Source organism: Mauremys mutica, chromosome 6 (assembly GCF_020497125.1).
Source record: "Mauremys mutica isolate MM-2020 ecotype Southern chromosome 6, ASM2049712v1, whole genome shotgun sequence".
In the NCBI taxonomy this organism is placed as follows: Eukaryota; Metazoa; Chordata; order Testudines; family Geoemydidae; genus Mauremys; species Mauremys mutica.
Window position 1 is genome coordinate 24,796,592 of NC_059077.1, and position 14,727 is coordinate 24,811,318.

General features: G+C 38.3%; 1 protein-coding gene across 5 annotated transcripts in view; it reads left to right on the forward strand.

The window, feature by feature from the left end:
* The window catches only part of NIPBL (NIPBL cohesin loading factor), a 281,825-nt gene that overhangs the window by 205,009 nt on the left and 62,089 nt on the right, over nucleotides 1–14,727 (forward strand). For all 5 annotated transcript variants that reach the window (XM_045020599.1, XM_045020600.1, XM_045020601.1 and 2 more), the window contains exons 17-22: nucleotides 664–895; nucleotides 3,618–3,769; nucleotides 4,243–4,323; nucleotides 6,602–6,702; nucleotides 12,787–12,925; nucleotides 13,122–13,204. In XM_045020599.1, the coding sequence (XP_044876534.1) occupies nucleotides 664–895; nucleotides 3,618–3,769; nucleotides 4,243–4,323; nucleotides 6,602–6,702; nucleotides 12,787–12,925; nucleotides 13,122–13,204 (788 nt within the window). The remainder of the gene's footprint in view (nucleotides 1–663; nucleotides 896–3,617; nucleotides 3,770–4,242; nucleotides 4,324–6,601; nucleotides 6,703–12,786; nucleotides 12,926–13,121; nucleotides 13,205–14,727) is intronic.

Below are 14,727 nucleotides of genomic sequence, written 5' to 3' on the forward strand. Positions count from 1 at the left end.
TTTTGCACAATTGTGAACATTTAAATAAATAAAAATTGAAACGTATGCTTAAAAATAAACATTGATATTATCAAGTGGTTTTTTTTTGTTTTTTTTTGTTTTTTTTAAAATCAGATTCTGTTGAGCCTAATCACAGGGAATATAAAAATAACACCTACATTTGATACAGCCGTTTTCATCAGTCGATCTCAGTGTGTCACTGTCTTTAATGTATTCATCCTCAGAAAACACAACATTGTACTGTACATCTTAAAAGAATAAAGAATTATTAGATCAATTAATAAAAATTGATGAATGTAGAAATTTGTTAGGTTATATTTTTCATGGGTAATTAACATTTTCTTTGTGCCTCTTTTTTTTTTTTTTTTTTTTAGGTGATTACATGTCCTTAATATCTCATTCTGGTTTAGGGTGATACAGTTAAAAAAAAAAATTCTGCTTGCCAGTTAACAAAATACATTTAACATTTATAAGATTATAAATGTCATATAATATTTTAGTATATATATTTATAAAATAATCTTTTTTTGCAGTATATATTATTCAGCAGGGATAACCTGTAATATACAGAAATATAATATGTATCTTTGAAAACTCAGAATTAATTTTGTCTTAATGCACATATTTTAGAAAATGTATATAACTTTCTGTTTTTCCTTGTAGAATAATGACACTGAAGATGAGGAAAGATTGTGGAGAGATCTGATTATGGAGAGAGTCACAAAGTCTGCAGATGCCTGTCTTACCGCTATCAATATTATGACATCACCCAATATGCCTAAAGCTGTGTATATTGAGGATGTAATAGAAAGAGTTATTCAGTACACTAAATTTCATTTGCAGAATACACTTTATCCTCAGTATGATCCTGTCTACAGAGTGGATCCTCATGGTGGTTAGTATGTTAATAAATAAATGAGATTGCATGTAAGCTAATATGCTGCATATGATTTTAAACGTGACCAGTTCTGTTAAGTGTGATGTGCAAACAACTTGACATCCCTTGACACTGTTATGCAATTCACTACATTCAAGACTTAATCTTGAGACACCTGTTTCAGTGTCCTCTAAATAAAGAAGGATGACTGACTGCTTCATATGATTTTGAGAAAAAAGCCATTTACAATGGGTTTCATTTACCCTGTCATTTTGGGCTACAATTTACCATCCTCCTCTGAACCAAACAGTGTGTGACATGAAAGGTCCATACATACTTCAGTGGCAAGACCTAACTAACTAGAAGTTGGTGCCTTAAATGAGACTTCTACACTCATCTATTATGTGCCTAAATAAGTGGTCTAGTGTTCATGGTCCCTGAATACCCAGCAGCTTCCATTTATTTCAATTATCAGGAGGCACTTGGATTTCAAAAGTACTGACCACTAACTGTTTGTTGAAGTACATGATATAAGAGGTGGCCAGAAAATGGAAATACCTTTGTGACAATTTTTTTTTGCATTTGGGGGGGGGGGGGGGGCAGAAATTGTCCTGAACAGGGACAAACAGTCAAAAATGAAATTTTTTTCATGGGAATGTATTTCAAGAAAATGCTGTTTCAGGAGAGCTTTCCAAATATGCTACTGGAGAGGCAGAGAGCTGGGGCATTGAGCCTATCCATCTGCCTCATCCCCTACCCCTCACTTAAACTTCCTATGAAGCAAAGAGTCTGGCTGCTCAGCCTCCACACCTTCCTCCACAGTTTTGGGAGCCAAAGAAGTAGATAACATAAGAACGGCCATAATGGGTCAGATTAAAGATCCATCTAGCCCAGTATCCTGTCTTCTGATAGTGGCCAGTGCCAGGTGCTTCAGAGGGAATGAACAGAACAGGTAATCATCAAGAGATCCATCCCCTGTCACCCATTCCCAGCTTCTGGCAAACAGAGGCTAGGGATGCCATCCCTGCCCATCCTGGTTAATAGCCATTGACGGACCTATCCTCCATGAATTTATCTAGTTCTTTTTTTGAACTCTGTTATAGTCTTGGTCTTCACAACATCCTCTGGCAAAGAGTTCCACAGGTTGACTGTGCATTGTGTGAAGAAATACTTCCTTTTGTCTGTTTTAAAACTGCTGCCTATTAATTTCATTTGGTGACCCCTAGTTCTTGTATTATGGGAAGTAGTAAATAACACTTTTTTATTTACTTTCTCCACACCTGCCCTGATTTGTAAACCTCTGTCATATCCCCCTTAGTCATCTCTTTTCTAAACTGAAAAATCTCAATCTTATTAATCTTTCCTCACATGGCAGCTGTTCCATATCCCTAATAATTTTTGTTGCCCTTTTCTGAACCTTTTCCAATTCCAGAATATCTTTTTTGAGATGAGGCAACCACATCCACACGCAATATTCAAGATGTGGGTGTACCATAGATATAAACAGAAGCAATATGATATTTTCTGTCTTATCTATCGCTTTCCTAATGATTCCCAGCATTCTGTTTGCTTTTTTGACTCCCACTGCACATTGAGTGGATGTTTTCAGAGATCTATCCACAATGACTCAAGATCTCTTTCTCGATTGGTAGCAGCTAATTTAGACCCCTTCATTTTATATGAAGTTGGGATTATGTTTTCCAGTGTGCATTGCTTTGCGTTTATCAACATTGAATTTCATCTGCCATTCTGTTGCGTAGTCACCCAGTTTTGTGAGATCCCTTTGTAACTCTTTGCAGTCTGCTTTAGACTTAATTATCTTGAGTAGTTTTGTATCATCTTCAAATTTTCCACCTCACTGTTTACCCCTTTTTCCAGATAATTTATGAATATGTTGAATAATAGTGGTCCCAGTACAGACCCTTGGGGGACACCACTATTTACCTCTCTCCATTCTGAAAACTGACCATTTATTCCTACCCTTTGTTTCCTACCTTTTATCCAGTTATTGATCCATGAGAGGAACTTCCCTCTTATCCCATGACAGCTTACTTTGCTTAAGATAGCTGGTGTGCTCAGCTGCGGGAGAAGTGGTAAGGATGAGCGCCCTGGCTCTCTGCCTCCCCAGAGCTAGGTGGGCGGAAGGATTGAGAGCCCCAGCTCTCTGCTTGTCTGGCAGCTGAAACTGGGGGGACAGCGGGGAGGCTAATAGTTGGGGAGGCAGAAAGAGAGCGCATTCAGTTTTGGCAGTCCTCCCGGAAGGCTCTTACGAATTTCACTTCAGAAAAAGAATTGACAAACCCCTTCAAGGCAGGCAGCCAAGGAGCCATCATTTCAATTTTTCCAGCCCGCAATAAAACATTTTTTGGTAAAATTCAAATTTTTGTGTGATAAATTTCAATTTTGTGAAAAGGCATTTTCTATAATAAATTCATTCTGGTCAAAAAATCACAACCAGCTCTAATAATATATGGATGTAGGAGACTAACTGTAAGTACCATATTGAAAATCTTGGCCCAACAATCCACAAAAATTATTTTAAAATGGTCTGCAATAACAAATCTTGTTTTTCCAAATTAGTGCTGCTAAAAAGACATTACTTTTCTATCACCATTTTGTGCCAACAAAAATTATAAAGTACTTTTTCTCAAAAAAAAAAAAATTGTCTTGTTCTTAATGTTGTCTCAAATGTAATTGAAAGGCTTGTAGATGAATCATTTTATTTAATTTTATTTTCTAGGAGGTGTTTTAAGTTCAAAAGCAAAGCGTGCCAAATGTTCCACCCACAAGCAGAGGGTAATAGTGATGCTGTATAACAAAGTATGTGACATTGTTAGCAGTTTGGCAGAATTGCTAGAGATTCAGCTCCTTACTGACACAACTATTCTTCAGGTAAGTTTCGTCAAAAGAATTTCCATTTGAGAGTGTTTTGTTTTTTTTTCATAGCGATTCTGAAGTTTGACTACCTTGGCAATAACATTGTGTTTGGTTTACATTTAATCTAGTTCACTGGATGAGGAAATTTTCAGAATGACTTCTATAGTCATAGTATTGTAACTTTATTATTTTAACTGTCTTGCTAGTGATCTTAAAATGTGTAATTTAAAAAAAATATTTAATATTTTAATAACACTATTAAAAAGTAGTTATCTAAACAGAAAGATATGTGTAATATTTAGACTGTAAGTCTTTAGTGGATTCATTATAAAATTAAGATTAAAAATGTAACATCATTTTACAAACAGCAAACAAGATATACCTGTGAAGCAGTGAATGTATTTAATTATGCTCTGTTATGTCAAAGAGCTTACATATCACTTTAGTGGAAAGAATATTTATTTACTGTCATTTCCTCCTTTTGACAGATATCTTCAATGGGAATAACCCCTTTTTTTGTAGAAAATGTCAGTGAGCTCCAGTTATGCGCCATCAAACTAGTGACTGCAGTGAGTACTTTTTTAACCTAGTGATATTGCTGTTTAAAAATAAAACATACACACGGAAGGAGACATTAGTTTATCAATTTCATCTCCCCACCAGTGCACATTTTTTCCATTCTGGTAAAGAATTTGAATTTTGAACTCATTTTATTCTGCACATTGTATATTTTTGACATCATGATGGAGGAACATAATTTAATTTACTTGACCCTCTTTGGTTTGTAGACTAGTTTATGGCAAGAAATCAAATGGGATGTTCCCATTAAAATTAAGTAATTAAAAGAAAACTTCAGGTATACAATATTATAACTAAAAGGATTGCAAACAATTTTGCCCTCCCCAAATATTGTATTCAAATAATTTTATACTTAGAATTCTTAAGAGAATTATCCCAAATAAGTAGAACTTCCTACACTATGTTCACACCAAACCCTATTTGTTGTTTCCTTCTTTTTTATTTTGTCCTTGAATTTACAACAGAAAAATCTATGATATCCTCATCTCACTATTATATATTGATATTTTAATGTAATCAGAAGTAACTGAATATACAGATGTAGATCTCTTGAGTAAAAAGGTACCATTTTTGTAGTGATAGTTCAGAATAGAACTGGACTTAAAACCATAGCTCTGGTTGGATTGTGACTCTTACCTCATTCCAAACACACAAAGTTTAAGCAAGGTCAACCCAGCAGAAAAAAGCATGCATTTTATTTGCATAGCTGTTTTGTTTTTTTCACTTTTTGGTTTAAATTAAATCACGTCAATGTTTGTATGAGCCTGGAAAACCCATTTTTTTTCAGACCTTGCTCTCCGTTATTTCCCGTTCTCCAGCATAATGACGATAGGGCTTGTCTACATGGGGAAGCTATTGTGAAATAAGATAGAGTGTAAACTTAAAGCACAATAGTTTTTCACAATAATTCTCCATGTGGACTCTGGTATTCTGCACTATATCACCTTTTGTGATTTATCTTAATCCACTGGATTACCTATTCCACAGTATTTCCCAATGTGAACAAATCCTTAGTTATCTTCGCCAACCCTGCATGCAGTTTACTTTGTAGGTTGTAAAGTCTGTATTTAGACTGAACAATATCAATAATATTTCCCATTAAAAATAAATGTATTTTAATAAAATAGGGTTATAAAATACATACTGAAAATAAAGTTAATACTCAACTTAAAGTAGCAAAAGCAAAGAAATTTAAAGATGGCTACCACTTTGGTTTTGAGTTACCTTGAATTTTACATAGATAGAATAACAATCTTGGAAAACTAGGATTTCTTCTCCCTCCACCCCCCCCCCCCCCCATTTCTGGTTAATGACCTGATCCTTCTTGTAAAATCTTGTACCCACAGTAAATTCATGTCATGAGATAAAAATACATATTCCATCTCTATATTTTTCACCATTTCTTTGACAGCCATAGTCATAAACATGTTTGGACACTGATGAATTCGAACTCATATAGATTAGAATAATTAGACTACTGCAAAGTTAATTTTTGTGCTAGTTTCAAACCACAGTTTGATTTCTTAAGAGCTGTGCTTTCTCAACAATCAATAATATGATCACAGAATAAAAATCAAAGCTCTATCCCTGCTTTTTTCTCAAGTGGTACACTTTTTAGTTTTTAATAATAATATTAAAGAAAAAGATAAACCTTCACTGTCTCCTGTCCTCTTCTCAAAGGAACCTTAGCAATATGCTTTTCCTTAATGTATTTTCCAGGTTTATTTAATTTTTTTCCCCCATCACCATAGTTTCTGGAGCTGTGCATTGGTATAAGATGCAGAGCTAGGAATAGCAATTATCCAGATAAAAAGTATATGTGGAATGGTTTTCTTTGGAAAATGTGGGTGGAGGGGAATCCATGTTGCAAAATGATTCACAGAAAAATAAAATTTTAAGAACTGTTATATTTTGAAAACAGAAAAACCCTCTCAGAAAGCTTGCAGTTTAAGAAGCAAGTTTGTTTCATACTATATCTTCAGCCTTTGCAGAGGCAATATGTTCGATGTTTTTAAAATCAAAGTCTGTCTAAACAAAAGAATAGCTAAGCAGAACTGCCCGCCCCCATGTATTGAAAAAACAGTATGTTACTCAGATACCTGTCTGTCACTTGAAAATATAAAAAACAACTGTGAATATTTTAATGAATACAAATATGGAAAACTGTTGGTTTTGAAAAAAAAATGGTAATATGCTATTTTGGTTTTCTGTAAAACTTAACCCTTATTTTTATACACACACATATTTGAATCCTGTAACTGCTAACAGGTGTTCTCGCGGTATGAAAAACATAGGCAGTTGATTCTGGAGGAGATTTTCACTTCACTTGCAAGACTACCAACCAGCAAAAGAAGTTTGAGAAACTTCAGGTAATGTCTGACATGGATGGCTAACTTCTACAGAATATAATTTTCAGTATATAAATGTAGGGATTTAGATTTTACATGGTTTATTAATGATTGTTTTAAAAACCTACAATTCCACAAGTTGTATGAATTTCTTAATGAGATCAAGCAAATAATTCTATAAATATGATTTATCTGTTCCTGAAAGAGCTTTTACAATGGGAGCAAAAGTGGAATAGTTATAGGACAAGCAGTCTGGGTGCATAGTAATTATCTGCATTTCCTCTACTTGTGTTGCACATATCTGTACTTGGTTTTTGACTATTTGTGACGTTCAAAAGGACAGTAACAAATAGACACACAAATATGTAATTAGGTACCTAGCTAGAAATATAAGTGAGACTAAATGAAGGTATGCAAATAGAAGTTTCAAGCAGGAAATTTTTCAGAAGCTGGCTATATGGAGTCACTTAACCTTATGCTAGTGTGATGGTAGAACTCCATCTTGGACTAGGAAGAGTTAAAGGCCCAGTTAGTCACATTCATTTCATCTATGTGGTAAATAGGTAGTTATTTGTCAGCCAAAGAGGACAGGACTAAAGAAGGATCAGGAGATATCTTGAGAGATCTAGGCTTATAAATAGGCTGAGAGAGTTCAGACAGGCGGGCTCCTGTGAAAGATCCAAGTTCCAAAGACTGCTGAAGGCTAGAGTCTTTAGGAAGATGTAAGCTCAGTGGGGCAGTGCTTGATAACAGAGCCAAGGAAAGGCAGTGGAACTCAGGAAGGGGTTGAGCACAGGGCTCAGAAGATAGGTTGATTCACTGGTGACCTTTAGTTACCTCAGAAGGACTCTGAACTAGCCACTTACCAGTCAGAGGGCAGAGTAGCGCACAAAGGCAGACAGCCTACAGGGAGTCCTAGACTGGAAGAAACCCTGGAGTGTTGTGTCCTGGAACTAAGGGGTTCACTACGGATGAGTTCATCCCATAACATCTGGAAACTTCATAAAAGTTTCCTCATGAAATCATTGCACAAAGCTTTAAAAGACATAATTATCTTGCATTTAATAAAATCCTTATACAAAGACTAAAGATATTATTATCTAATGATAATATTTCATGTCAACATTTAAACTTCTAGTCTCAAAGTAGGAGCACAAGGCATCCGTCACCCTTTGGTCCTGATGATTTGCTGCAGTTTGGAGAGGCAGCCTCTCTGACTGTTTATAACATTCCAAAAGTCTCTGTGCCTCTTTATTGTACTCATCAATGAGGCTCTTTTTCCTTTCTCTCACAGATGTGCAAAAGAAATCAGTTATAACAACACAAGGCAGATATTGCTCAGCAGCTTCCAGTCTTGTTATAAAGCACCTCCATCTCCCACTCAGCCTTTCAAATGCACACTGTCATTCTGTAGCTACTCAGGATATAATTATCCAGTGTCCAGTAAGCATATGTCTCCACTGTAGCTGGGAGGTGTGATTCCCAGCACGGGTAGAGAGACTTGCACTGGCCCTGTTCAAGTAAGCTCACTAAAAAAGCAATGTGGATATTATTATATGGATAGAAGCTCGGTCTAGTCACTCAAACTCAGACCTGGGGGGCTGGGTGGGCTTGGACTTGGGAAGTTAGCCTGAGCCACCACTGACCTTTCCAGGCCACCCTACATTGATATTGGTGAACCTTCCACAGTGACCAGGCTATTGAGCACCATAGAGAAATAGCCCTTTCTGTTGATAAACTCTGAGTCCGGGAGTGGGGGCAAAGAATAGGTATGTGAGGTCCCATCAATAGCCCCAGTACAAATTAGGAACCCCAGCCCTGCAAATCTATCAATAAATTGTGCATTGCCAAGTTTTATTGCAGAGCATGCCTCCATGACAACAGTCTGGACGGTTGATCTATCAACACCAAACTGGTTAGCCACTGATCGATTGCCACTCCTGACTGCTAACCAGTGGCAATGGTCAAATGTTTCTCCATGCTGAAGAGACGTGTCATAGTGGTGTGCTGCTGCTGGAACTCTGGGGTGAGCTCTGAAGAGATCACTAAGAAAGTAGCCTTTGTCATCCAGAAATTCTGCTGTCATCCTAGGTTTGGAGTACTATCCTTTCCAACCAGTTAGTGCTATTTCCCTGGCCCAGAAATGGTACTCCATCAGGTGAAGCTGCTCCAGGAAAAGTTAATCCTCTAGTAGCTGCTCAATTTCATCTTTTTCTTCTATCCAAATCAGTCTGGCAGCTGACTTCAAAAGTCATCTGGCCGCATGACCACAAATGCAAGTGCATTAGCCTCTTCATATTTATGACTCAAGATCACTATTTGCAGCAGTATTCCCCACATGACAGTAATTTGAGAATTTCACTAAATTGCAAAAGACAGATAAATCATGGGAATTTGCTAGTTTCACCCCCAAGTCTCAGAATTGCAGTGGCTTCTGGTAGGTATCGCACAATATACCATGACAATAATCCCAGAATGCACCATGGGCTATCTGCCCAAAATGCTGTGTGCTTATTTTGAAAAAACTCAGTGCCATGTGGACATACTGATTCAAACCAAAGTAGGTTAAAGCTGGTTGCTTGGGCACACTATTTTGTGAGAGTTATTCTGCCTAAGATTATATGCAAAAATATGTTCTGCAAAAACTACCCGATGTAGACAACCCTAAATCTTAGAGAGGTTTAAATTACCCTTGTGTGGCTGTGCCAATTCAGCTGTGTATTATACAAGAGCTTTCTCTTTCACCCAATATGTCTAATTGCTCCTGAAGTCATAATCCTGTGTTTGACCTCTGTCATATGAAATGCTAACGTCACATATTCAGCATTATAATTTAAATGCTGTATCATATAAAAAGAGGGAAGAGTAGAGGGAATAATCTTTGATTAAACAGTAAGCATTATCTGCTAATTTTCCTTGCTACTTCAAGTGAGTTTAAGTTTTAATTAAGATACAATAATTTGTTTTTCCTGATGGTGAAAATTCCTCTTTAAAGGAATGTTGGCATATAACAGCTGGCTTAGTTTTCTTATAGTAGTACTCCTTACATACTGTTACATATCAAGTGCTTTAAGAGTGTTAAAAGAAAGACACTGTAAAACAAAAATTATTATTCTCCTTTGAGTGCTTGCTCATGTCAATTCCAAGTAAGTGTGCGTGTGCCGCATGCACGGTCGTCAAAAATTTTCCCCCTAGCGGTACCCGTCTGGATGGCTGTGGAGCCCCAGGGAGTCGTGCCTTCATGATGGTGTATATAGGTTCCTGCTGATCTGCTGCCTCTTCAGTTCCTTCTTACCGCCAGTGACGGTCGTTGGAGCAGCTCTTTTCTTGCTATGGCAAGCTATCCCCTAGTGGACTTTTTCTAGTTGTATCTGTAAATAGTTTAAAACTTAGTAGTAGTTCAAATAGTTCTAGCTAGTAAGATAAGTTTCAGTTGGGGGTTTCCCCTCCTGGGGACTGTGGCATGCCTCGGTCTCAAGTGTTTAAGCCATGCAGGTCCTGTCTGGAGCCTATCCCAAAGGGAGACCCAGACGACTCCTGTTCTAAAGTGTTTGGGGGAAGCCCATCAAACTGAGAAGTGCAAAATCTGTAGGAGCTGCCACCCAAGGACTAAGAAGGAGAGGGACTTTAGGCTGAAATTACTCCTCATGGAGTTGGCGCCTATGGACTCTCGCGTGGAGTTTCGTCGAGGAAGGCAAGGTCATTGCGAGGACCTCCTTACAGGCCTCCTGAGATTCGGCGGACTTGGCAACCCATACCATGGCAACAACCATAGCCACGAGAAAGAGCTCATTGCTTCAGGTGTTGGGACTCCCGCCCGAGGTCCAGCAGACCATTCAGGACTTGTCATTTGACTACAGAGCTCTTTTCGGAGCAAACAGACCCTAAGCCCCACAACCTAAAGGACTCAAGGGCAACTCTGAAGTGTCTGGGGCTTTATACACCAGCCCTCTGAGGAAAGCATTTTAAGCCTGCTCTTCGATTCTACCCAGCTCGTCCTATAACAGGAAACTGGGCAGGAGTAACAAACTGTTCTCATCCTCTAATCCAGAGCCAGGGCTCAGCAAAGCAGTCTTCAGCCTCCAAGCCAAACTTTTGAAGGTGCACCAAGGGGTGATGCACCAGGTCAGATCCCAGATCCTTTCCCGTATTTTCACGTGTCATAATCCAGTCCCAGAGATGGTTCCTCCATTTTGTGATCAACAACACTCACTTACAATTCTCCCCTTCAGCCTCTCAGCAGCCTGTTGGGTGTTCACCAATTGCATATTTGTTGTGGCAGCCTTCCTGCAGAAATGGCAGGTGCAAGTATTCCTGTACCTTGACAACTGGCCAATCAAAGACTCCTCCAGAGCCCAAGTGAAGGTCCAGGTAAGCCTAGTTCAGATGACATTCCACAGACTCGGCCTCATATTGAATGTAGCAAAGTCAATCCTAACCCTGACTCAGAGAATAGAGTTAATCGGAGCCCTCTTGAACTCTGCAGAGTCAAGCTGGGCATTCCTTCCAGAAACTTGTTTTCTCACCATGGGTGTCATCATAGAGGAACTCAGGCGATACTCCACCACTATGTCACGAAATTGCCTGAAGCTGCTGAATCATATGGCCGCTTGTACGTGTGTAGTACAGCATGCCAGGCCTCAGCTCCATCCCTGTCAGGCTTGGCTAGCCTCTGTGTACAGGCTGAATTGAGACCGCTTAGACAAATTAATCACACTCACCCCCCAGTTATGGAGTTCTTCAGGTGGTGGCTTAACCCACAAGCGGTGTGTGCAGGAGTGCTCCCTCCTCTATCTTTCCTGGAAAGTAGCGTTCTTGGTACCTATATCTTCCATTAGGAGGGTGTCAGAGCTTAAGGCCTTAATCTCAGAGCTCCTGTACACAGTCTTCTATAAGGACAAGGTACAGTTGTGACTGCACCCGGCTTCCAAAGGCTTATCTTCCAAAGGTAGTTTCTCAATTCCGTGCAAATCAAGACATTCTTCTTCTTGTGTTCTTTCCTGAGCCACATGCTAGCAACAGGAAATGAATGCTCCACTCCTTGCATGTCAGACAAGCATTAGCCTTCTGCATTGAAAGAACGAAGCCATTTCAAAAATCAACACAACTATTCATTGCAATTGCGGAGCGTATGAAGGGACTTCCAGTCTCGTCCCAAAGGATCTCTTCTTGGATCATGTCTTGTATCTGGTAGTGCTATGACTTGGCAAAGATACCTGACTCACTGCTGACAGCACACTCAACAAGAGCGTAAGCAACCTCAGCAGCATTTCTGGCACAAGTTCCTATCCAAGACATCTGCAGGGCAGTGACATGGTCATCGATCCACACCTTTTCATTGCACTATGCCATTACACAGCAGTCCAAAGAGGGTACAGCTTTTGGCAGAGCGGTGCTACAATCAGAGATTCCATGAGCTCTGACCCTACGCCTAGGTAAGGCTTGGGAGTCACCTACCTGGAATTGACATGAGCAAGCACTTGAAGAAGAAAAAACGGTTACCTACCTCACGTAACTGTTGTTTTTTGAGATGTGTTGCTCATGTTCTTTCCAAGACCCACCTGCCTCCCTTCTGCCGGAGTATCCGACAAGAAGGAACTGAAGAGGTGGCGGGTTGGCAGGGACCTACGTACACCCCCATGAAAGCGCGACTTCAGGGGGCTCCACAGTCGACCCGATGAGTACCACTAGGGGAAAATCCTTCCAATGACTGTGCACACGGCATGCGCACACCTATGTACCTTCATTATCTAATGATGTCATAGATCTGAGAATAATTTAGGCTGTTGCTTTGGAGTCAGCATAATGAGTACAAAACTTTTTGAGTACTTAATGCACTATTGAAAGCACCTCACATACTACTGAGATGAGGGTTGTACAATAATCTATATAAGATAAAATGAATTTTGTATGGATCTCACAAGAATTGTATTTTGTTTTTTCCCTTTACAGTGGAATAGTTGGTAAAGTTGTAGGTACTCATTTAGAACCCAGAGAACTTGTCTTATCAGGTTTTAATAATGTAGGTAGGTAGGAGTTAGGGTTAAAAGTCCTTTGTATTGTGCCTCTTAACTATAATGATATACTGTTTGTTTTCTCCAACAGGTTAAACAGTAGTGATACTGATGGAGAGCCTATGTATATTCAGATGGTAACTGCACTGGTTCTACAGCTTATTCAGTGTGTTGTGCACCTGCCATCAGTGGAGAAGGATTCTAATTCAGAAGAGGAGTCAAACAAAAAAGTAAGACCCTTTAAAGAGAGATGAAACTATTTCATATAGGAGTGTGCATATGTACTTGTTCTGTGACACTGGTCCAGCCCATGGAGCAGTGTTAATGTGTGTGTCCTGCATACATGATGTACTGAAAATGCTGGGTTGGAGGGTCATGTTTTCATATATTGTACATTCAACAAATGAATTTTGCTATTATTTTTAGGTTGATCAAGATGTCCTTATTACTAACTCATATGAAACAGCCATGAGAACAGCACAAAACTTCCTTTCCATTTTCCTTAAGAAGTAAGTATTATCACACTCTTTTAGTTGTGTTTTGATGTTTGTGGTTCATAATTACAATTTTAACTCCGTTATAGACTCTCATTTGGCACTCCTTAAAGTTCTGAAATTTTAATCAATAGAAATTTTTGTGGCAAAAATTGGAGTTTGAATTTGACATGGTATTTTTAAATGTAGGACATTGTAAAAAGAGATTTTTCATTTTATGAATACTTTTTTGTGAAGTTCTGTCTTAAAAAGAAAACTCACATTTGTTTTATTCATTAAGACCTGCTGAGAACTATTGCATGGAGCTATGAATTTTGAACTCCTTAGAGGTTCAGCAAGGCTTGATAGTCACTAAGGTTTCTTCACAAATCTTGTAAAATGTATGAAGTCTGCAACCTGCAATTGCAAAATTGCAAGCACCTGAAGTGTAGTTCAAGCTTATACATTTTGCAGAAAATCTGGAAAAATTAAGTTACTTTCATATGACAGATCGCTCCAGTTAAAGAAACTCGCAAGTAGTTTAAAATTCCATGACAGGTAGCTGTATGCACAGAACTTTTTATACAACAGAAATTCTGCAGGGAGCTGTTTACACACGTGAGAATCTACATGCGATAGCTTATACTACATAATACGAAGTGGAAAATTTCAGCTTTCACCAAGGGTGTTGCATTAGTCACCAGTAATATGAAAGAAGAACATGATTTATGGATTAAGTATTTAAGGTATACTAGACTGCCATAACAACTAATCAGAATTAGTTTTAAAGAAATTAACCTCATTTTTTTTATTAAACTACATACCTCTGAAACACTACCAAATCATCACATGCCAGGCTCTGATTTGATCTTTCTCCACTGCACCTGCTGTTTATGGACCAGAGATACCAAGACTTCATATCACCCTTTATATTAAGACCAGAGACTGAGTTAAGAGAGAATACCTCCTTAATGCACTATTCCACTATGAACTAGGGAACCTGATTTATTCTCTGTATGCAGACTTGAAACCTTATTATATCTAATGTATTCATCCTGCAGATACAAGCAAGATCTTCAGGCTTATCTCATCCATTCAACATACATTCACTTTAGATGCCAGAGTACCAAATTCTCCAAAATAAACTGAGGCCTTTTTTCTTACCCTTGGATGGGAGATGAGAGTCAGCACACATGTAGAATTTGTAGTCATTATCTGAAAAGTCTGTAAAATTGTTATAATACCCCCATAAAGTACTAAAAAACCTGTGTCTCCAGTAGTTGAAACCAGTGCTAGATAAAGAAATAAGAGACTGGACCAGGGAACGAATCCTAGGTCTCTTTCATTGTAATGTGGAGTATTGAAAGGGCTACCCTCATTTGTCCTACTTTTTAATATGAAATTTTAGCAACATTTACTCTCTGTTCTTTATAGGATGTATTGCTGAAAAACATAGCTAAATTAGGATGATTCTTTCTGTTGATAATTCAGGCCTATCTAGTTTTAGAAATACACGTGTTTTTGTACTTTAGAACAAATAACAAAAAAAAAAGTTGACC